This window comes from Schistosoma haematobium, chromosome 1, assembly GCF_000699445.3.
Source record: "Schistosoma haematobium chromosome 1, whole genome shotgun sequence".
Classification (NCBI taxonomy): domain Eukaryota; kingdom Metazoa; phylum Platyhelminthes; class Trematoda; order Strigeidida; family Schistosomatidae; genus Schistosoma; species Schistosoma haematobium.
The window spans coordinates 79,473,987-79,499,818 of NC_067196.1; the positions used below are offsets into that span (position 1 = coordinate 79,473,987).

General features: G+C 33.9%; 1 protein-coding gene across 3 annotated transcripts in view; it reads left to right on the forward strand.

Annotated features, from left to right (window-relative positions):
• The window catches only part of MS3_00002209 (uncharacterized protein), a gene marked incomplete at both ends in the record, with an annotated part of 64,560 nt that overhangs the window by 12,844 nt on the left and 25,884 nt on the right, over positions 1-25,832 (forward strand). The window contains 6 exons of one of the 3 annotated variants that reach the window (XM_051209783.1): positions 9,761-10,002; positions 12,419-12,635; positions 13,656-13,826; positions 18,548-18,676; positions 20,294-20,482; positions 25,369-25,503. In XM_051209783.1, coding sequence (XP_051075248.1) covers positions 9,761-10,002; positions 12,419-12,635; positions 13,656-13,826; positions 18,548-18,676; positions 20,294-20,482; positions 25,369-25,503 — 1,083 coding nt within the window. Of the gene's footprint in view, positions 1-9,639; positions 10,003-12,418; positions 12,636-13,655; positions 13,827-18,547; positions 18,677-20,293; positions 20,483-21,915; positions 22,469-25,368; positions 25,504-25,832 lie in introns of those variants that run through there. The other 2 variants (XM_051209784.1, XM_035731207.1) reach the window with 2 other exon arrangements.

The following is a 25,832-nucleotide window of genomic DNA, read 5'->3' on the forward strand; positions in this document are numbered from 1 at the left end:
TTACTGAAAAGTGTTAAAGAAGGAAATATGAAAAAAATCTTCAATTCATATTATTGTTTTTAGTGACCAACACTTTTTAAACTATCTGGATTTAGTGATTTTATGAACAAAGCAACATATCTGTGAAACTCGATTTAAATATTTTTTTTATGTCGTAACATGATGTAATAAATAGAACAGTATTTGTCAAACACTGATGTTTTCCACAATGTTTGTCCTATCCACTTCCAGCGTCTTTTCCTGTCTTCCTCTTCAGCTCGAAGCCGGTTTGTTCTCTCCCACAGTAGGTTGTTGCTGATGGCATCCGGTCAACGGACATTCGGTATCTTGTGTAGACAATTGTTTATAAATACCTGTACTTATTTGATGATGGTTGTAGTAGTTCTCTAAGTTTCAACTCCGTACAATAGAACTGTCTTGACTTTCATGTTGAAGATTCGGACTTTGATGTTGACTGACAGACAGTTGTTTTGGGTTCCATACGTTTTTCAACTGTAGGAATGCTGTTGTTGCTTTGCCAATCATTACGTTTATGTCTGAATCGAATCCTCCTTGTTCATTGATGATACTGTCCAAACAGGTACATGAAAGTTTCCATCTATTCCATAGTTTCTCTATCAAGTGTGATTGAGTTGGTTTTCTCCGTGTTGTATTTGAGGATGTTGGCTTTTCTCTTGTGTATGTTGAGGCATCTACAGAATGGTCTGTGTGTGCTACATCGATGTTCAATGGGACTGGTCAATTGAAGAGTTCATCAAAGTGTTCTAACCATCTGTTCCTCTGCTTTTGATCTCGGTGATTATCTTACCTCGTTTGTCTCTCTGACTTACTATGTTGCCCTATCAGTTTCCCTATCCAGTTGTAGGTTTTCCCTCTGTCGTTGGTGTGTCCTTCACGTATTTATGCTTGTAAACTCTAATGTTCTATTTAATTTGCTCGTTTGCTCCAGTGTAATCAGCTTGTGCTTTGACCTTCTCTGTTCTTGTTTGACTATTGTTAATTGCTGACTTAGTGTTCTTCTCTTCTTGAATCCAAAACAGAGTTTTCATAGACACCCATTCCTCTTCAATATGCTTGTTGCGGCTCACAACCTCCTGATACGTTGGGGTTAGTGCTTTTTGATATCTTTCCAGTTGTCCTCCATGGTAGTTTCCTCTTCTTCTTTGAGTAAATCTTGTAAAGCTTGTAATCTGTTGCTGAGAGTTATATTGAATTGATTGACTTTGACAGTATCTGGAAGGAAGGCTGTATTGAACCTTCGTGATGCTGCTTATTCAGCTGTTCAGTGCTTCTTTAACTTCAGTCTCATCTTGGCAACCACCAGGTAGACGGTGATCTGAAGCTATATCAACTCCTCTCCCGGTTCACACATCTGTTGATTTTCTGAATTTGTTAGTGATGCAAATATAGTCGATCTAATTCGCTGCAGTGTGGTCCAGTGATACCCATGTAATTTCCTATATGTGTTTGTGTGTGAATGTTGTACCACCTATAACCGTTTTTTTTAATGCACACAAATTTGTAAATATGTCACCATTCTCGTTCCTTTTTCTCAATCAGCCCGTGTCGTCCAATACCATCTTCATAACCGTTGTTGTCCATTCCGACTTTGGAGTTTCGGTTATAGCAACTCACGTGCAATTGAGTTTGTTCACATTTAATTCGATTAAGTCATTTTGTTAACTTATTAACGAACTGAGTCATCCGTACAACAACAACTTATCTATGTCATTATATCTTTACTATTGTTGCGAATGTATGAACATGTACGCTTGAGCATTGTTTACTGCCTATGCATTTATTCACGCTGCTAGCCTTACTACTAACCGCTTAATTGATTCGATGATTCATTCATTTCACTATGTATATATATGTCCATGTTATTCATGTTCATTGCTCTCTCTCGCTTATCTGTACTCGTTTACTCGTACTTGTATTCGCTGACTCATTCGCTCGCTCGCTTGCCTGCTTGCCTATCGGCACAACCCTTTCATCCTGGTTTAACGCACCTGTAATTTTGGATATATGTATGTGGTCCCATAATAAACGTAATCAACACTTTGTATTCACCTTCTGATTAATATACCGTTGGAGCGTTATCTAGTGACGAACTGTATACGAAGTTTAAGGATTATATTGAATACCGATCACCACAAGGTTTCCATTCAGAATGGTCAAGTGCTTTCCACAGACTTCTGTACTGATTATTAATAATATGAATTGATTTACGTATTACCTGTTTTATACTTATCATAATTCTTTCCTTTCTTTTATGAGTGGAAAATATCTGCATTTCTCAATGAGCAGATTAACTTTCAAAATGAGCATAACGTTAATGATAATGGTTATTTTAAATCACCGTTTTATACCATTTTGATCAGAATTATCATTATAAGGACATCACTTTTCCACATTGAACTATGGTAAGACAATAATTTTAGTCAAATGGTTTGTTGTAAACTGATTTTTTAATTCATTTTCAGAATGAAAAAAAAACAACTAACCAACCCCATCATCAATGGATTTCACATGTTCAGCTTAAATTTTATCTTGTAAGACATCATCTAGATTAAATAAAGTTAAATACAAGTAAGGTTAGTATCGGATGAACTTTTAAAATTGGAGTGAATTATCTAGACTCACTTTAAACTTTGGCACTATTAACGTATAGTCTAATATTTATGTTTCTTAATGTGAACTAATATATTTGTTGAGATCATGAGTCAATTAAAGCTAGACCACCATTGAAAACCTGGAATCAGTGAACGGCCTACTGTACGACTCCAGTGCTTCCAGGTTTTCCATGGTGATCTAACTTCAACTGACTCATAATCTCAACTATTGAAATTACTATAATATCCACAAAAACCCTTTCTGATATTAATATATTTGTGTTGAAAGTAGATAATCCATCTTATTAGTAAACAATTATACTGATATGTCCTCGCAAGACTTGGGTCTATTAACCACTTTTATTACAGAGCAAAGCATCCAATATTATATTTTATAAATTGTGTTAATCAATTTTTCTACAGCTGCTACTATCATTCAATCAAATGTATTTCTCGTACAGTCAAACTGATCACTTCTAACTATATTAAACATTTCTATGAATATTTTGTTAATATTCCCAGAAATATTTCAACACAACACACCAAATATAAGAGATATAAACTGAATAATTATAAATGTGTCAACTGAAGCTAGACCATCGTGGAAAACCTATAAGCACTGGACGACCGTTTTGTCCTATTATGGGACTACTCAGCATTGCGCATCCACGATCCCGCCTAGCGAGAATCGTACCCAGGACCTATCAGTCTCGTGCGCGAGCGCCTAACCACTAGACCACTGAGCCGGTTGGCATCCAACGGTGTTAATATCTAACTTCAACTAATCCACGAAATTGAGCGACACATCCACCAGTGTCTTCAGTGAGCTGATATCTCACAACAGACCCGGCTGAACTCCACTGATCACTGCCTCTCACTAGAAATCCAGGAAATACCTCTTGAATCCTGTCACTAGTGAGCATATAATATCCACAAAACCCTTCTGATATGAATTATAAATATCACGAATAGCATATTTTAGATCACCATCTTCAATTACTTAAAATTCTATTCATGTATTATCAATGATTTTGTTCTGTTTTCTAGAAGCAATCAATAAGTTAACTATATAAGTATATATGAGTCATTTATATGATCAATTTATCATTCATCACTAATACACATAGATATAAGCTACCTTTGTTTATAGCTAAGTAAGGACTTATTCTTATGGTACAAATTAGAAAACTATGTGTAATGATAAAATCTTACCTATTTACTAATTTTTTATTTTATCGGTGAAATTTGCTTGGCTTACTTGACATATTCTATATACTGTTAACCCTATTTGTTTTTTGGTTTGTTTGTTGATAATCTGATTTAAAAATCTTAATTTAAAATATGACAATCCATAATAGATGAAAAGAGAGAGAGAGGGAGAGGAAGGGAGAAAGAAAGTTATATGTAATTTAATTTGTGTTTGTTTCTATGTCACTGTGTGTGAAATATGAGCTTATATAAGATGATTTGACGAGATGAACATCATTTCTCTGATTACAATAACATCAACTAATCTATAATATAAAAACAACAACAACAACACACAACTGACTCCCTTTTATCCAAGTTGTGTTTAGTTAGTTTTTTTCTTCTATATATATCGAGTTGAACAATCAACATTTATCAGTTTTATATCAGAATTATTTGCATTTGTATAAAGTTAAATAAGAATTTAAGAATCAACCAAGATGTTATATAAAAATTTTTTGACATAGATTAAAGTATACAAAATTCATTTTATGTTTAATGTGTTAGATGATTTCGAGTAAAATGATTGTCTTTGTAGGATACAAATCCATCTAAAATATTGTCACTAAGTTATTCGGCTGACAACTAACTTTTTATAGAATTAGGGTAATTACAACTAATTAATCGATTGTAGAGTAGTGATTAATGTCATATTTGTGATGATTGAATTCTATCGATCAAGTTTCAGTGTTTTCATTAGGGTTTCCAAAAGACTACTTTCAATAAACTAACATTTTTACATATCGTACATGCTATTCAGTTCTCAAGAGTAGTTGCTACCTTGAAACTTGATCAACAGAATGCAATCGGCACAAAGAAGAACTGGATGAAAATGACTTTGGTCGCTGATGAGTGATCAGACAATTGTTATGTATAGTTTTGATTACGAACTAGGAATATGATAACCACTGAAAACCAAAAATTGTTAAATTACTATTTTGTGTTAGTTTGATGCTTTTTAGAAGTTGACTGTAACAGCTCTAAATTGAGCTGAGCTTAGAACAGTACGTTTCCGAGACTACTGAACTACCGATAAGAATTTTAAATTCAGTTACTTTTTAATGAAGCATCATCCACCTCAACTCGGATATCATAGCTTTTCACTACAATCTCAGCGAATAAATATATTAAGCCAGGTAGAAATAGTGAACATTTTGGTGGAGTTTTGTTCTCTGAGCTGGATGGTTTGGTCGTGGAGCTTTCATCGTTCTTCTGAACGACATCATCAGCACAAACTTCAGATAGAAGTGAAGTGTTCGAATTTCTCCATATGTGTTTCACAGCTTGTTCTGTGCACCTCGATGTTGATTGGTTCTTGTTGACCTTAAATTTATCATTGTTTACTTCTTTGTTTTGGTTATGTCTCCCATTGGTTTGATTTTTGTTCTTATGTTTGTGCATGATTTTCCTGATTGGTTGATAAATTGGATTGATTTCAATATGCTTGTTGATTGCTGATTGACCTGAGTGCCAAGCTTCTAAAAATTCTCTGGTGTTTTTAGAGTTTCCTCTGTCTAAGATTTCTACATTTTCCCAATCGAATGAATGTCCGTAGTTATCCACGTGTATTGATATAAGTGAAGAGATATCATGGCGTTTGACTGCTAATTGATGTTCATGTAGGCGTAGGTGGAGGGGGCGTCCGCTTTGTCCGATGTAGTGTTTGTCGCAGTTGGTACAATTTATTTTGTAGATGATGTTTGATTTGTTTTCCTTTGTTATTTCATCTTTTGGTTTGCATAGGATTGATTGTAATGATTTTGTTGGTTTGTGTGCCACACCTATCCCGAAGGTTTTCAGCAGTCTCGTTGCGGTTTCTGATATTCCTTGTATGTACGGTAGGGTGATCCTTTTGTTGATTTTTGTGCTTGATTTGGGTTCTGATGCTGTGTGCCGTTGGTGCTTTTTGATGAAGTTGATTGGGTAGCCGTTCTTTTGAAATATGTCCTTCAGGTATTTCTCTTCATTTTTCCGTGCTGCCAGTGTGCTGCAGTGTGTCCTCGCCCTCTTGAACAATGTGTGTACGCAGTTGATTTTGTGAGCTCTTGGGTTGTTGCTGTTGTAATTGAGGATTTGATCTGTATGGGTCGGTTTCCTATATACTTGAGTTTCCAGTTTTCCTGTATCGGTTCTAGTGATCAATATATCCAAGAATGCTAGTTGGTTGTTTGACTCCTGTTCCATTGTAAACTTGATGTCGTTGAAAACGTTGTTGATCAGTTTGTATGTGTTTTCCAGTTCATCCTTTTTGACGATGACAAAGGTGTCGTCTACGTAGTGAATCCAAACTTTTGGCTTGATCACTGGTAATATCGTGGCTTCTAGTCTTTGCATCACTGCTTCTGCGATCAGTCCTGATATTGGTGATCTCATTGGTGTCCCTTTTGTTTGTTCGTAGATTTTGTTGTTGAATTGAAAATATGTTGTTAGGCATAAATCGATGAGTTCCAGTAGACTTTTAATTTGAAGTGTCGTGTATTTGGTGAGATTTGTGTCGTTGTTGAGTAGCAGGGATATAGTTTCTTTTGCTAGCTGCGGTTCAATTGAGGTGAACAGTGCTGTTACGTCGAAGGATATCATGAGTGAACATTATAAGTTTCATATAGCAAAAAAGAATGGGTATAAAGTCAAACGCACTTCCGTACAAAACGCAAGCTGAAATTTAAAAACAATGGATAATTGGATTTTTGAGACAGCACAAAAATATCCTTCAGCTATTCACATAGTTTATATTAGTGGTGTATAACTTTACCAATCGTTGTTGCCTTGCATTTACCTCACCGGAACCACTCCTGCCCAAACTAGTTTGACATATTTCTTCTTGTGCAATAAATTATACTTAATTAAGACCGTGGTTTGATGAATGTTAGACCACCATTGATAACCTGGAGGCACTGGACGGTTGTTTCGTTGTAGTATGGGACTCGTCAGCAGTACGCATCCATGATCCCACTCAGTGGTCTAGAGGTTGAGCGTTCGCGTGTGAGACTGAAGGTCCTAGGTTCGAGTCTCACGTGCGAGATCGTGGATACGCATTGCTGAGGAGTCCCATACTAGGATGAAAGGGCCGTCCAGCGCCTCCAGGTTATCAATGGTGATCTAACACTATTCTATTCATGATATCAATCTAAAGTCGAATATGTAAATGCTATCCTGTTTATTTTCCTGGACATATATGTAAGTGTTTTTAACAGGTATATATGTGATCCGATTGTTCGAAATGTAATGCGCTAATATATCACACAGTTCTGATAATCTTCGTCATCTTATTATTCATAGTAAATAGGTATAGTTTCATCTTCTCTAAAATAAACTACTTGATTGTATGTTTTAGTTTTTTTGACTTGTTTATTTTACAAACATTGTTATCCAATCATTACCTTGATTGTCTAGCTAAAATAAAAAGTTCCAGTTTAAGAGAAGTTATTTAATTAAATGAATTTTGTATACCTTTTCTAAACAGTCGCCAATTATTATGTAACAGACTATTTAGAATATGGTAATCGTGGAAAGAAACTTGTTCAACCATAATCATTTAGATTGGAATTACAAGATTAGTTTGTAGTTAAGGTTTTTCTTGTAATATGCTCATTTCCTGTCATCAAGACAATACCCTAAATTGATTTAAACTACATATAACATATATGTATGCCTAATACAGTTTGATATTTATCGCTAGTATATAGAAAGGACGAGACTATACTTGTTTGGAATTAAATGTCAATGGTTTAAATAAAAAAATGAGTTCTATTATTTAATCTAAGTGTCTTGAAAGATTTCATGCAATTGGTTCCCTTTATGAATTTAAATAGAGCAAGAACAAATATTGATGCAGAATAGTATGAATTCATATTATTTCGAGGTTTCTCGTCAGCTGCTTACAAACCAAAATTGTGATAGAATTTTTACATGGAGATAGTGTGAAACAATTGACATAAATGAGTGTCTTGAAAGAAATAGAATATCGTATAAGAAATTTCGTCTAAATTTAATTGAATAGTTTCATAGTATTTGGGCACCGAGTTGATGTGAGATATTAAGAAAGAAGATTTTACTTGTAAAATCTCAGCGAATAAATTTGAAGTAAATCCGACGTTTCACCTGGCGATCTAGTTCAAACTTTTTCAAGGAAATATAATCAAACATTAAAATTATCGAATATTGTTTATAAACTAAAAGCATCAAATTTTAATCTGATCATTTGAATTTTCCTAGACCAAGTAATCTGATGAATAGTGTTTCACTTTCAAACTGCACAGTTTTATCCTTTAAAAAGAAGACGAGGTAACTGATGGATTATATATATATATATATATATATATATATATATATATATATATATATATATCTGCAGGTATCTACAAAGATTTAACTTAAGCGGAACTATTCGTATAATCAATAATGATTCTCTATGAGGTGAAACCATTAAAATCCTAATGAAGCGAAAATTTCAGTTATTAACTGATAAAATTGGATAAAGGTTATTCCCTGTCTTAAGAAGAGTTCAGTTTAGAAATGTAGAAAATTAAATTCTTACACTGAATGTATGTTTAGCAGTCTATGAACTAATTAAAAGTAGAGCCAATAATAGGTTACTTATCAAAATTACTTCCAAGAATTGACCAATCTTCCTTATAAATTTTAAATAATTATAATTCATTTTGATGGATGTTTTCAAAGATATTACTAATAAAAATTCTCAGTATTATATGACCATTACTCTTCAATAAGATACGGTTTTATCAAATAATTTGATATGGACAATTTATTTAACAAGTTAATTACCACATCTTCGAGAGCTACCCCATCAAATGTGATTGGGTTGGTGTTCTCTGTGTTGTATCTGTGGATCTTGCTTTATAAATGTTTTATAATTCGGGAACAAAATTACATTACTTCTTGTCAATCTACTTCTTTGTCATCACTGGCTTTATTCATGAGACTATTTTGAATATGTAATAAACGTTGAGTAGGTCCGTTTGTTTTAATAACTAATGCTATCGTGTTTAGGTTGTAGGTATCTAACGAGGATCTAGAAAATAAATGAATTCATAATATTCAGATATGATCACTCCTTTCCCAGGATCATTTTCTTTTTTGTTTTAAAATCGATTTATTCTAAGCCACTTAGTTACTTTTATTTTAAATTTCATGATATTGGCTTAAACTTAATTGAAAATAATATTAGTACTGCGGAGTTTGTGGAAATATTTGAGTCTTCGTAAGTTAAATCACGAAGTGACATTAGCTAGATCACAACTAGAAACCATTAGACACTGGCTCGTTCGCTTTACCGAAAGTCTTCTCTCCAGTCCGTGATGAGATTCCCAAATCTGAAGCCTCATACTAGGACAGGATAGCTGTTTAGTACTTTCTGGCTATCAGTAGTTGTATATCTAAGATCAGTTTGTTATTTAAATTGAAAAAATGTGTCAAGTGATTGGTCGGCAAGAAACTCTGGACATAACTTTCGTGATTGTGAACGGTTGTCCGTAAGACAGGTCTAAGCTATTTAGGAAGCCGATGCTCTCAATAAGATCCAAACACGCGTAACCCAAACATATGGTCTGAGACGTTGCTATCAAGCTATTCGAGGACCAGACAGGACTTCCTATTAACATGAACCATTCACTACAAAACTTAGGTTCAGTGTTTCTTGCTGATATTATCTATCCGCCTTACATCTTGACACGACACCTGTAACATTAAGTCATTTAGATTAATGTCCATATCACAACTTTTGTGGTACGACTCGGTTACCACTAAGGAATTTACAAATATGACGTTGGTCACCACTCAGTGGTTAATTAATTATGAAAGAACTTGTATCACTCAACAATTACCTTTGATTAGTTATTTTCAATGTTTCTTTTCTTGTTATTGTTTCATCTTCATAATAGTACTGCAAGTGAATCCGTCTGATGATATAACTGAATCAACAAAAGTTAAACGGCTGAATAAATCAAAACTTTACAATTCCTTCAAATCACAATCATTACATAGACGTGGCGATTTAATTGAATCCGATCAAAATGATATCATAAAAATGAAAGCTGTATTAAATAATACAGCTTTGCTACCATGTCGTCCAGATAAAAGATTATTAACAGAAAATGGTGTAGACGAGAATACTAAAGGCACTGTAAGTCCGCTCAGTTTAACATGAATATGTTTTTATTTCTACCTGTAATATATAAGTATCGGTCGAAATGATTGTTAATCAGTAATATGACATAACTTTGATGTTATCATTGAAATCCCTACAGTGAATATTTGCAAATGCGAAGTATCTTAGGGATCATAGAAGTTAGGTATCTTGAAATATACCCCGACATTGTAGTAGGTATATGCTTCTCTAATCTAAAAATTTACCTGCGTTTACATCCTAATACAACGTAAATGTATTTGTGTGAGAATGAATCCAATATGGTTTAGATTGGGTGATTATGTACACTGTCTGAAATAGAAAGATAGGCTTTTATTCAGGATGTCTTGAAAACCGTTTTAATTTCCTTACTAATTTGCTTCATAGAATCATTGCTTTGATTGTAATCTAATTTTCAATAAAGATAGAATATATCAATTACAGACGAAAGGATTATTCATTTAATATATTGACCATTAATCTCTCTAGCCACCTTGTCGCTATCAACCAAATAAGATGTTCGTATACTATTCTAAACTTCAACGAAATATCTTTCGTGGATGAACACTTTACACTGTAGACAAAATGAAATTTATGGGTCATTTATGAAATTCGATTCATTCTAGGTAGCTTTAAGTTGTCAAGGTAAAACGATTGGTCCCAATAACATATTCATTTATGAAACATTTGATGGATTGTCAACCAGTAATTCATATGAAAGAAGAATATGCTCTTAAAATTTTTTAGAAAAGTAGTTTAGCTTAGATTGATATCATGAATGGGTCGATGTTAGATCACCATTGGTAACTTAAAAGTACTGAACGGCCGTTCTCTTCTAGTATGGGACTCCTCCGCAATGGGCATCCAGGATCCCGTAAACGAGGTACTAATCCAAGACCTTCAGTATCGCTCACGGACGCTTAACGTCTAGACGGCTGAGCCGGCCGGCATCCAAGGTGCTAATGTCTAAGTTCAATTAATTCATAAAATTGCACGACCATCTTCCATTATCTGAGGTAGATACCTGTCTCTACCTGACACAGATTAGCTCCACTAGTCACGGCTTCTCACTAGAACTCCAGGAAATACCTTTAAAATACAGTCACTAGTGAGCACATGATAATTATCAGTAAGGAATTTGGGAGATAATTGAGTTTAGAATGATATCATGAATCGATGAGTTTTAGACCACCATTGATAACCTGGAAGCATTGAACGGCCTCCCTTAGTTTAACTGGAATTTTATGGAAATCGTTAGGTCAGCTAAACAAAAATATTAAGATAATTCTGTAATATGTTGATCGCTTTTTTGAAGATACGAATTTACTTCCTTAATAATACCATGTATTCAAATGAATGTTCAACATATGGTAATAAAAAAACACAACATATTCCTAATCTAAACACTATTGATAGATCGCTTTCAACTCAACAATATTAAATGAATATACGTATATATAAACAAGGGAATTCAATTTAGTTAATCAAAAATGAATTACAAAATAAATATCATTATAATGTGTTCAGTATTTATACTACTAATATAATTGAGTAGTTTTTTCTCACTTAACCAGAGAATAATCTTCATATATATATATATATATATATATATATATATATATATATATATATATATATATATATATATATATATATATATATAATTCAAGAACACTTATCCAACACCTAACAAATAAAAAGAATAATCGTATAAATGCTTTTCCACATTTGTAATAACACTTCAAATAAAATGGTAAATGTGACGAATAGGTAAATGAAATCGAAATTAAAGTTTCTTACATACAAACAATAGTTATGCAAATATGAATTTACTTCTGGAATTAAGCAAATAAGCTGTTAACACGAATAGATGGAATACTCTAGTGAATGAATAGTATTTATATATAAAAATATTGAATGGATTAGGATTACAATTTATTTGTAAAATGGGAACCATACAGTTCATAGTGTGATTTTTGACAATTAGACAGCAAGCAATATTCATATAATGAGATTCGAAGTTTTCAGGCTGTTTTGATTTTAGCTTACCATAAAATAGTACCGTAAAATTCATAAAATTTTAAATTATCCATTGAAACTTGACATCTTGTTCTATATTGCTGATAGAAATCGTTTCTTGAAAGTCCGACAATATCTTGGTTTTTCAATGAGATACATGGTACCTAAATTATTGGGTTCCCGTAAAAAAACGATATAAAAGTTTTTGAGTTTTCTATTCAATTTCTCTGTCTAATACCCATTGGGTATATACTAGTTATTTTTAGACAGTTTTTCAAATAATTATTTAATATGCTTTCAATTAACACAGTTGATGACTTAAACGAGGTATTACTTAGAAATTATGATTAAATTCATAAAGTAATTCAAATATTTGCATAACTATTTTGTACAGCTTTTATGGAAAAGAACTAAAACCAATGAATATCTTATTTATAATAACAGACGACTTCATTCAGATACTCGATACATACTGGATATGTCATCATTTGATCAGACAATACTTGATCTTCGTATTGACCGTGTTCAAAGAACAGACGAAGGTGAATATGTATGCTTATATTCAAATGGTCATACGGTTTATAAACAACGTGTTTACCTCAATGTACTTGGTAAGCTTCAGTATACTAAATTATTTAATAACTAAATCGCATTTGATAATATGAGAAAAAACCAATAATTTGTTACAACGAACTAGATAATTCTCAACGTTGACATTTGCTTTCCTGTATGGGTGAGATCATATTAAATGGAGATACACGATGAACTCCCTTAGGGAAGAGATGAACCACTTAAAATATACTCATCGTATAATTTCTTTCTCTTCATATAACATAGTTTCACCACAATTCTCTTCGAAGGCAACTAAATCTATGCGAGATTCAGATACCTCTGTTCGAAACTACGTAACTTCCTGTCGCAGTGAGTGTTGGCTAACCAATTTCAGTAGCCATGTTTTACCTCTTCAGAAAATAAGTATCCAGCTCTCATAGTACAAACACAAATTTCAAGTTTTTCTAATATCTCATTACTATGCTGTACGCTACCACTTTTAAAACTTAGTAAGACCCGTACATATTTCATCTTTCACATATAACCTAGGTTATCCAGTGATCTGTGATTACTTTTATCTACTAAATAGTGTAGTTAATACTATACTTTCTTGACTGGATTTTATTCATATATTTCTAAAATCACTGAATATCAAACATTACAAACATTTATACTACATAACAACTATCTTAAACGTAATACTCTGAATTTGTAGATACCTAGAATAAGCGTATGTTTATTAACTGGACTCACAATGTTGCATATTGGTAAAATTTATGTAAAAATGCAACTTGCCTGAGTCAGGAAGGTCAAAATACAATCACATATAATAGTACTCGGTTATCTTACTATTAATTATTATCAGTTCCGAGGTAGGTTTCTTACTTTATAAAAATTATTATAGGTCTACTTAAAATCCAGAAATGTATATAAATTTATAAATCTGATTTGTTTGAGCAACGTTTTCAAATATCATATTTACATGGTACTTTCATTACACACATTCCCATATAGTTTTAATATTTCATATGAACTATAAGTACCAAATAAAATACATCATTTACTCTTTATTTTCATAGTACCTCCGGTTATTTCTGAAAATAGTTCCAGCTCCACAAGAGTAACAGCACATGAAGGTGAAGCAATTATCTTACACTGTAAAGCTTGGGGAGTACCAGATCCTATTATTACATGGTATTTAACACCGAAAGAAGGACGTCAATATAGAATATATGAAGCAACTGACAAAAGTAAAATTAACATTTTAATATACCATATATAATAATTTCTATTTATTTTCTTTCTATATAAATTTTATACAAGATTAAATCAAATCACTTTAAATTAATAATTATAGTTTCCATTGATAACAGTTTGAAATAAATTTATATTGAAAGGTAATGGATATATGAGAAACATACTTTTCTGTTTCTGTTACCATAGTAAATTAAATATTTCTACTGATCTATTGCATAATGATATTAACAGCAATAATTTGGTAAACAGATACGAAATGCAGCATAGTAATAACAGACATCAAGGCTAGTAAACATGACATTCATCCAGTATATATAGACTAAATTATCATTAGTCTATTAAAATGAATGAAGTATAGTATAGTAATTAAATATTTGATAAATTAATTCTAAATGTACTTGTGAATGGTTTAGTAATAAGAGATTTGAAAAGTTATGAACATTATGGTTTACTTTATTTGATAATCTACTTATTATTTACAATTTATTCCTGAATCAATATTAGAAGGAATTAGTGGTGTATTAACATATACACATCCACTGTCTATTTAAATATGAAATATCAGAATATGTCATTATGAGAAGAGGTTTTTTGTGGATATTATAGTAATTAAATAGTTGAGTTCATGAGTCATTTGAAGCTAGACCACCATGAAAAACCTGGGAGCACTGGACGGTCATTTTGTTCTACTGTGCGAATCCTCGGTAGTGTGCATCTACAATTCCGTCCCGAGGGATTCGAATAAAAGACCTATCGGTCTCATGCGCAAGCGCTTAACCTCTAGACCGCCGAGCCGACCGGTGTTAATGTTTAACTTCAACCAATCCACGAAAGTGAGCCACCGCTCACCATTGTTTTCAGTGAATTACTATCTCACGACAGACCTGATTGTTTAATACAGTCCAGATTATCATTATATTTGAAAAAATTGAAACTAACTAACTAACTAACTAACTAACTAATGAAGTATAAAGTATCCCTGTTTTTCAAAATATCTACTTCGTATCTCGGGGTTTATGTTAGATAAACTGTATTTGATGAGATAATATGTGTTTGTATTTAATCAATTCAACGTAGGAGAATAGCCATAGAATCTTTAAAAAAACCATTTGAATTTCAGTGTAATTTGTAGTTTCGAAATAGAAATTAGCAACACTAAAATAGACTTTTGGAACTTTTCTTATACAATCCCACACTTATAATGGTTCGAATTCACGATAGATATGCTCAGTAGATTAAATTCCGAATATCGTTTACAATTGAAACAACTTCACTTTAGTTTTTATACATTGTATGTCTACACTTTTTAAGAGTCAGATATTACTTACTTACTTACTTACTTACTTACGCCTGTTACTCCTAATGGAGCATAGGCCACCGACCAACATTCTCCAACCCACTCTGTCCTGGACCTTCTTTTCTAGTTCTGTCCAATTCTTGTTCATTTTTCTTGAGTCTGTTTCCATTTCTCGGCGTGGTGTGTTCTTTGGTCTTCCTCTTTTCCTTTGACCTTGAGGATTCCATGTGAGTGCTTGTCTTGTGACGCAGTTGGGTGCTTTCCTCAATGTGTGTCCTATCCACTTCTAGCGCTTCTTCCTGATTTCTTCCTCCGCTGGGATCCGGTTTGCTCTCTCCCATAGTAGGTTGGCGCTAATAGTATCTGGCTAACGGATCCGAAGTACTTTGAGTAGACAACTGTTAATAAACATCAGTATCTTCTGAATGATGGCTTTTGTAGTTCTCCAGGTTTCTGCCCCATACAGTAGAACTGTCTTGACACTTGTATTGAAAATCCTGACCTTGGTGTTGGTTGACAGTTGCTTTGAGTTCCAGATGTTCTTCAGTTGTAAATATACTGCTCTTGCTTTACCGATCCGCGCCTTCACATCTGCATCAGATCCACCCTGTTCATCAATGATGCTGCCCAAATATGTAAAGTTTTTTACATCTTCCAAATCGTCTCCGTCAATTGTGATTGGATTGGTGCATTCTGTGTTGTATCGGAGAATCTTGCTTTTCTCTTTGTGTATATTGAGACCTATTGTTGCTGAGCCTGCTGCCACACTGTTCGTCTTCTCCTGCATCTGTTGTTGCGTTTGGGATAGAAGAGCCAGATCGTCTGCGAAGTCTAGATCATCCAACTGCATCTTAGATGTCCATTGTATCCCGCGCTTCCCTTCAGACGTTGACGTCTTCATGATCCAGTCGATCACCAGGAGAAACAGAAAGGGTGAGAGTAAGCAACCTTGCCTAACACCGGTCTTCACTTCGAACGACTTTGTCAACTATCCTCCATGCACGATTTTGCAATGTAATCCATCATATGGGTTCTGTATGATATTGACTATCTTCTGAGGCACGCCGTAGTGTCGAAGAAGTTTCCATAGTGTTGTTCTGTCCACGCTATCAAATGCCTTTTCGTAGTCAATGAAGTTGATGTAGAGTGATGAATTCCATTCAATTGATTGTTCCACAATGATCCGTAGAGTCGCGATTTGGTCTGTACACGATCTATCCTTACGGAATCCTGCCTGTTGGTCACGAAGTTGGGCGTCTACGCAGTCCTTCATCCTGTCTAACAATACCCTGTTGAAGACTTTTCCCGGTATTGAGAGAAGAGTGATGCCCCTGTAGTTATCACACTTGCTGAGGTCGCCTTTCTTCGGTATTTTGATCAGAAGTCCTTCTTTCCAGTCTGTTGGTACTTGTTCCTCATCCCAAGTCTTATCGAAGAGAATGTGGAGTATCCTTGCAGTTGCCGCTACGTCTGCTTTTATTGCCTCTGATGGAAGATTGTCTGGTCCTGCTGCTTTGCCACTCTTGATTTGTCCGACGGTCATGCTGATTTCTTTAGTTGTTGGTGGGCCAACATCGGTTGGGAGGTTTAAGTGATTGCTTCTTTGATCCCCTTCCAGTTGCTCTCCATATTAGTTCCTTCTCCATTGAGTAGATCATGAAAAGCCTGGAGCTTATTGCTGAGGGCTATCTTGAATTTGTTGAGTTTTTCAGTATCCCGAAGAAAAGCTGTATTGAACTTTTTTAATATTGTCCGCCTCGTTTTCCAGTGCATCTTGAGTTTCAATTTAATCTTGGCGACCAGCGAGTGATGATCTGATGCTATATCAGCTCCTCTCTTGGTTCTCACGTCCTCCATAGTCCTCCTGAACTTTTTGTTGATGCAAATATGGTCGATTTGGTTTTGCGTAGTGTGATCCGGTGAATTCCACGTGGTTTTATGAATGCGTTTATGTGGGAATATGGTGCCGCCTATGACCAGCTTATTGAAGGCACATAGATTTGCAAATCTCTCACCATTTTCGTTTCTTTCTCCCAGTCCGTGTCGTCCCATGATGTCTTCATATCCAGTGTTGTCCATTCCAACCTTGGCGTTGAAATCTCCCATTAGAATAGTCAGGTCCTTTTTTGGGCACTTCTCGACGATTGACTGCAGCCTATTGTAGAATTGATCTTTAGCGTCTTCATTGTAGTCGTTGGTAGGCGCATAGCATTGGATGATGTTCATTGAAATACCCTCTTTCTTTGTTTTGAACGAGGCTTTGATGATCCTTGGTCCATGCGATTCCCATCCTATAAGCGCATTTTGCGCTTGTTTGGACAGCATCAATGCAACTCCTTGTGTATGTGGTGCATTTTCATCTTCATGGCCGGAGTATAACAGGAGCTCTCCTGTAGTTAGTCGTTGTTGTCCAACTTGTGTCCAATGTGTTTCACTGATCCCAAGTACCTCTAGGTTGTATCTTCTCATTTCTGCAGCAATTTGGAAGGCTCTCCCGGTGTCCCACATTGTACGAGCATTCCATTTACCTAAATAAATGGTTGCTCTGGTTCTCAGGAGTGGCATCAGCCTCAGGACTTCCGAAAGAACTCGGTTTTCATCATGTTGTGTCATAACTCTTCCAAATGAAGACCTTCTGACTTTCAAGACAGAGTTTAAAAGGTTTGAATAATTTTTCCTGGTTGGCGTTTTTTAGCGAGTTAGTCTTCTACGGGATGTGGTCGCTAACCCCGTGCCCAACCCTCTTCCTTTATCTGGGCTTGGGACCGGCAGTAGCCCCCAGAGGGACTCCATGCTGAGTTGCTTTTTAGTTAGCTTTGGATTAAAATATATGGGTGATTAATTGGTGTACCTCTTAAGACATAAATAAGTAGTCCGTATCGTTTTCAATAATTTTGATCAACAAATAATTAAATTTCCAATACATATTCGATTAATTTCAACAAATAATTTGGAACATTTACAAAGAATTCTTTGTTCGCTTAAAACTGAAGCCGCTGATCTTCGGTCTACCATTTGTAGTACAATTTCATTAAGATCATGAACCGATCCATTTTAGACTGCCATCAAAACCCTGGAAGGACTGGATGGTCTTTTTGTCCCAGTAAGGAGCTCCTTCGCAGTGCGCATCCAAGATCCCTCAAGCGGGATTCAAACCGAGGACCTACGGGCTCACTTACGGAATCTTAAACTCCAGACAACTGTACTAGCTGTAATATCTGACCTCAATCAATCAACGATATTGCGCGACCATCTTCCAGGTTTTTAATGATGGTCTAACATTGTTCGGTTCATGATCTCAGTGAAACTTAGCAATCTACAAAACTATGTACTGTAGTAGGACTGTTTATATTATTGATGAGTATTTGAAAATTAACTAAATGTTTTCTACTTTAATTTGTCATATTTTACCTAAAGGATTCATGATTAAACCGGATGAGTTAATTATTTCAAATATAACTCGTGATTTGCAAGGAACTTATAAATGTTTAGCACAAAATGGGTTAGAACAAAACGCATGGCGTGTAATAGAGCTCGATGTAAGATGTAAGTAATAAATGTATGTTTATACATGTTTGTTAAAAAATCGAATTTCAAGTATTCTGTCAACTTTACTATTAAAAAATTTTTGGAACTGTAGAGATATTTCACTAATCAAATATGGTAAGCATAGTATTAATAACAGGAATTATAGAACTAAAATTTTATACTTAGGCGTAATTATCGAATCTGTTTTAATAGCAAAGAAAGTTATTTGTGATCAAGACTTATGTAAACCTGATTATGCTACTAATTTGCGATAAGTAGCATGAAGTATTATTTCCATAATTCCTGTAGTATCATGAAAAGAATGAGTAAAGGAATTTTTTTCAATTAGTTTTCCATCATATATATATAATTCTCACATATGTGCATCCTGTGCGGATTGCCTCCATATAGCCTCAAGTCACAGGCTTTTTAATCAAAGACGGATATTGGCTAGCGGTGGAATCCAGGACGTGCGTTTCGTCCTACTTGGGACTCGTCGGCTGGTTGTACGTGCATCGCAAAGTTGATGTTCGCTCCGGGACTCGAACCCAGGACCGTCTGCTTCAAACACCATCACGTTATTCTCTTAGTTACTGAGTGCTGATAGCCACCTACTTGTGCAATGGGGTGAAGTTTAAATTCACTTGGTGTTGTTTTACTTGTATCTTCCCATTGTTATTTAGGACTGCAGTTGATCAGTCTCATTGAGTAGTTCCGTTATGCAACAACTATGTAGCATCACAGTGTTTATAAAGTAATGTTGAGCAATTGGAGGAATAATTACTTTCATTATATATATATATATGAGACATGATAGTAAACTGATTGAAAAGAAATTTCTTCCTTCTATTCACTCTATTTACTAAATATCGAAATGAGTAGTATAAAAGCTGGTGAAATATTTAGTGATAATTACAGCAGAGAGTTATAAGATTAACTATTACCACTTTTGATTCTATGCTCAAATGAAATATAAAAAACTAACAGTGGTATTACAACTTAAAACGATCATATTTCTGAACTTTGATAGACGAAACATCAATCACAATAGGTACTAAATCAATGGTTTCTGTTGGACATAATCATTATATTAAGTGTTAGATGAACAACACAAATAATGCATGACTTAGTGTGGCAGTATCCTTCCGTCAAATGATTATACTGAAAGGGATTTATCCCAAAAGAACATTATTAAAATAGTGTACATGTAATTTGGGAAGTACAGGGAATTTTCAAAAAGGTCAATATGTATCTGAAAGAAGATAAAAAATAACAAACAACTACAAATTACTTACAGAACAATTGGGAATCAGTATTATTATACAATTAGTATTGTTTGTTCCGTGTGTCATCGTAAAACTATAGCCATCTTCTCTTTCGTCAATAATATCAGATGGAAGTTTAATATATCATAAATTTTAGTTGAGTTAGGGATCTTGATATATCAATAGTTCTGTTAGATAAATGTTTTTGTATCTTTCTGACTTATAGTGTTATCATAGTTAAAATATTGACTGGCATGAAACATAAATGTTTATGCATGTATCTAGAGTTGGCGTAGAATGACGCAGTGTTTTGACTTTGTTTAATCTGGAAAATACATTTGAAATTATGCAAGAATTTTTATCATTCTAGATCCTCCAACTATTGAAATGGCCAATCTCAAGCTTGGCCAACTACTTAAAGGCACGACAATGGTACGAGCTGTGATTTCTGGCAATCCAATTAATTTATTTTACTGGGAATTTGAAGGAAGGCCAATACATGGACCCAATAGTAATTGTCTCGTACCGATGCCGAATGAAAAATATTGTATCCTTGTCGGTAAGTAGGGAATTAATTCAAAAGTGTGTTTTCATTAATTCGTATTAGTAATCCATTCATCATTGTAGTGTGTAACTGGAATTAAATTCTATTATCCGAAATGTGTTATGGCAATTTAGGATACGGTGTGTTGAAGGATAAATATGACTGAAATTTCACCCTTACCATTAAAACAACACCATCCCAAAATGCTAAATTTAGTACGATATTTAAATTTCACTACTCAGAATATATTCACTTTATTTGGTTAAAATATACAAAAAGTAATATTTATAGCTCTCAAGTAAAGAGTACTAAGCATGTACTGAGACTACTTTAAAACTGTCATCTAGATGTAGCTGTATTCAACATTGCACCTCAAATAGTACTAAAACTTGGTTTACAGAGCTTAGAAAAGAAAAGCATTCCGAATAGAGATGGATAGTGGCTAGCGGTGAAATGAATGAGGCGCTTCACGCACTGTTTAGGGGCTTGCCAGATAGACAGATTTATGTCCCAGAGTTGTCGTTCTCTCCGTGACTCAAGCTCAATGGCTTTCGCTACAAACACCTATGTTTTATCCACTCAGCTACAGAGTTCACATAGACGCTAAATTTTAAAGTTGGGTGAAGTTTAATTCATTTGTATTGATTGCTCAGATCTTAGTACCGATGGTTTGGACAGCGATTGATCAGTCACTTTTGACACCTCATTGCAAAGCCAAAGGATATCTGGAATTATTAGCTTCATGGATACCACGTCAATGTTTAAAGCAAAAGGATATGATTTCAATTCCTGGGATGAACATCAGCAGTGCGATCTAGGTAAATCCAGATGACGAGTTCCAAATACAACGAAATACACGTCATGGATTCCACTGCTATCCACTATTCATCTCTGTGACTTGATCGAAGCAATTCATACGGGATGGCCATGTGCTAATAAGAGGCTGGTTAATTACTGTATTAAAAATCAAAGAGATGATTCGAACAACCAATACAGGTGATGAAGAACATACTATTTCAGTTTTTTTAACTAGTGAATACATATAGCAATATACTGGTTTGTTTTTAAAAAACTAAATAACCATGGACCATTAGTATTGGTGTCATCAGATTATTTCCAGAATCAGCTCAAATTTTAGATAATTTACTTATGTGAATAAGAAAATAGGTGATAAGTTTTTGTTTAAATAACGTTCTCATTTGTAATGTATACTGACAATTCAATGTTATATTCAATATTCAACTTGATGAGGATTGAATAATAGTCATTCAGTCGTTCAATAAACGTTGTTCATGAGTAAGCGTGGTCATGATCTGAAGCCGAAAATACATACTTACTTTGCTTTTATTTTGCACAATTAGATAAATAGTTGAAGTTAACTGTTAATTAAATAGAGAATGCATATATGTTTACTATTTATAAGACTATTTGTGTGTTGTTTTTATAAGCTTCTGTGGCGTGTGCTACTGATATCGATAGATATAAGTAGTATGTATCATCAATCGGAAGTGAAATACCTGGTGGTAGAAGGTTAAGAAGATCGAAGGAAAGAGAACGAGAATGGAGAATGATTGGTGTGAAAACGAATGGGCAATGAAGTCTGAGACGATTGAATGACGTTTTCAAATGAAGTATTTACCGTATGGTTCTCATATTTTACTAAAATATTCTGTAATTTTGTATTCGAATAAATTCGATTTTCCCCAGTTGTGTTCTTGATCGCTACACTTCAACCGTCAGCATTAGTAGTGATAGTGTTTTATTATAACTCTAGACATAAAACAGCTACTATTTTATGTCCAATTAGTTCGTAAATGCACTTTCACAGAGAATTATATTCAAAGACAACACAAAAGCGGTCAAGAATCAAGTTTAAATTTTGTAAGTAAGAATCTTGATTAACTAAAAGTTTTATTTATGGAGGTCAGAACGAATTTTTAGTAGATTATTAAGTGTTAATATTCCGGTATTAATACTGTAGTGAACGACAATACAACTGGGGAAAATCGAATGTATTCGAATACAAAATTACAATTTCTCTTAGTAAAATCGGAGAACCATACAGTAAATACTTCATTTGAAAACGTCATTCAATCGTCTCAGACTTCATTGCCCATTCGTTTTCACACCAATCATTCTCCATTCTCGTTCTCTTTCCTTTGATCTTCTTAACCTTCTACCACCAGGTATTTCACTTCCGATTGATGATACATACTACTTATATCTATCGATATCAGTAGCACACACTACAATACTACACCAGGAAAGTTATTCATTGAATACTATCAATAGAAAAATTATTCCAAGTTTGAAATATTCAATATTTTTTCCTAATGATATCATGAATAATATATTTCAATTTCTTATGGATTCAATATGACTTGTTAACGTTAGCTTAAAATCGAACTGAAAGAGAGCGAGAGCAAGAGAAGGCGAGAAAATGCTATAAATCAATAACTGTTCAATAATATTTAACAAATAAATCAGTGAAATTTGATTGATTTATACTATTAAAATTGAAATCAGTAATATTTGGACAATTTAAACTCGGTATTTACAAATAAAATCTTCGAAAAAACCAAACGGATCATTATTTTAATTTGATATAATTCCTTTATCATACCAATATACGTTTCAACTCACAATCGAAATATTCCAATGATATGTAGATATACTTATCGACATTCACTAATACATTTCTATAGTTTACACATTTTACATACATAAAACTAACCGATAAGTTATAATTAAGTAATTGATAATGATCATAATCATTAGCCTTAATGAAAATTGTAAAATAAAGTGACATTTTTCATAAATTCATTGTTAACTAATTATTTCAATGTATTCTCATATTTTCAAAAAAATATAATTAAGATTACAATATTTGAAATTAATTGAAATGATTTCAATGAACAGATAGATGAATAGATAGATAGATAGATAGATAGTAGTAGTAGTAGTGTTAGTAATAGTAATAGTAATAGTAGTAGTAGTAGTAATAGTAGTAAGACAAGTTAATTGATAAACAAACTAATGGAATGCTCCACAAACTATTTATTAAATTAACCTAATTTTGATGAAATTGTATACATCTATTGTTTATATTTGTAAAAATGTATTCAAGTATCGATTGTATACATGTTTACAAATGACTTAAATAAATAAAACCATATGAATTAAACCTCGAAAAAATGAATAATTATTCATTTTTAGAAGGAGTTTTGTGGAGATTTTAGAAATTTCAATAGTTGAAATCATGAGTCAATTGAAGCTAGACCACTATGGGAAACCTGGAAGCACTGGACGGCCGCTTAGTCCTAGTATGGAACTCCTCAGCAGTGCACATCCTCCAATCCCGCTTCCGCGGCTTCCTACTAGAAGCCGTTATCAGTAGACTTCAACCAGGTCTGTTGTGAGATATCAGCTCACTGAAGACAATGGTTTACGGTGGCGCAACTCTGTGGATTATTTGAAGTTAGACATTGACACCGTTGGATGCCGGCCGGCCGGCCGGCTCAATGGTCTAGTGGTTAAGCGCTCGCGAGACTGATAGGTTCTGAGTTCGAATCTCGTGGGGGGGCGGTGTCGTGGATACGCGCTGCCAAGGAGTCCCATACTAGGACGAAACGGCCGTCTTGTGCTTCCAGGTTTTCCATGGTGGTCTAGCTTCAACTGACTCATGATTTCAACTACTGAAATTATTCATTTATTCATTCACTTATTTAAAAGTAATTAAATTAGTATTAACAAGTTTGAGTAAATGAAATTCTATAAGGAATAACAAAATGTAATAAATAAGATATTTCACCTTATGGAATACATTTTATAACAAAATATGAGTAAAAATATATGATCACTTTGAATCTGAAGTGTAATTATGTTAACAATTAACAAACAAGCTTCAATTTTCAGTATTTTATACACCTTTGAGATCAGATCTGGATCTTTTAAGATATTTAGTGTCAATATTTAGAAAAATCACTTAGATCACAGTTTTCTGCTGATAGACTACTGTTAGAAGCTTACTCTTTTTGTTGACAGTGTGTTTTTAAAAAAATATATGGAAATTAGTCAGTAAATATCATATAGAAATACTGATGTAGTGAAGCCTATCATAGCAACAATGTTGAAGGTTAAATAACCCGTTGGCACTCTCTAACCCAATACTTTTTACTCAATTATAAAACATAAAAAACAGATATACCTGGTTGTAACTGCTTTTCTCCTTTAGTACTATTTTTAACCGACTTATCAATCATTTCATGCAAGTGACTATGGATTATTTCTATATGCATTCTGATATCATTCAGATTACAATAGGCATCTTAAACTATAAGATTTATTTTCGGGGAGACTCTCTGGTGTTAAGTGTTCTACCTAGAGCTTAGTTTCTTGCTATGCCGCGTACTACTTGAGCACTCCAACGCCAGAACCCTCCGAAGTTGCGAGTGAGAAGAAATGTTATTCCAAAGTGTCAAATATGGTGCGAAATTCTCAGGTATTTATAGATTTTAGTAAAAAGAAAATCATCATTACAGTCATCTAATCAGCGTGCAGTGGTTTTTAGCATTTGTTCAATCGAGAGGCTACACGTCAAGATTCTGGAATGTTCTTCCAAAAGATGATTGAATGAAATGTCTTCGGCTCTTTATGAGCGTCTTAGAGCTTCCTTGAATTCACCCGGGAGCCGTTCTCACATTTAGAAGTCGTCAGTTCCGTTTGCCTGGATTCTTGTGTTTATGCTTATATCTAAATTTATAGTCTGCTAATTTTTTCTTCACCCCGATGCAACAAAGACAAACCATGTAACAATGTTACTTGTAGTCAGAATAATAATAATAAGTCCATATTTATTTTATGATTTTGCTTTCACTCATTTCTTTCTTGTTTGTTTTAAGACAAAGCAAATTCTAAACATGGAATAATCAGAACAACTTTGTTTATAGCTAATTTAACTATGGCTAATTATGGTTATTATACATGTGTAGTTGAAACACCGTTTGGTACATTTCGCAATAGTACAGAAATATTTAGTAAGTTTTCAATTATTCAGTTTATTTTTTAACCTTTTGTCAGTCATATTATTTTAAATGTGCAAATTAGAAATTTCTTAGCTTCTAAGCATTTCTGAGGGATATAACCTAAGTTAAATATTTTCAGTAGTTGAATTCGTAGGTCGATCTAAGCTAAATTACCATTGAAAACCTGGAAGTGCTGGACGGCTCTTTCGTCCTAGTATCAGACTTTTCGCTGGTGCTCACCCGAGACCCCTCACGTGGGACTTAAACCCATTGACTTCGGTCTTGCGTGCAAACGCCTAACCTCTAGGCCACTGAGCCGACATCCAACGGTGTTAATGTTT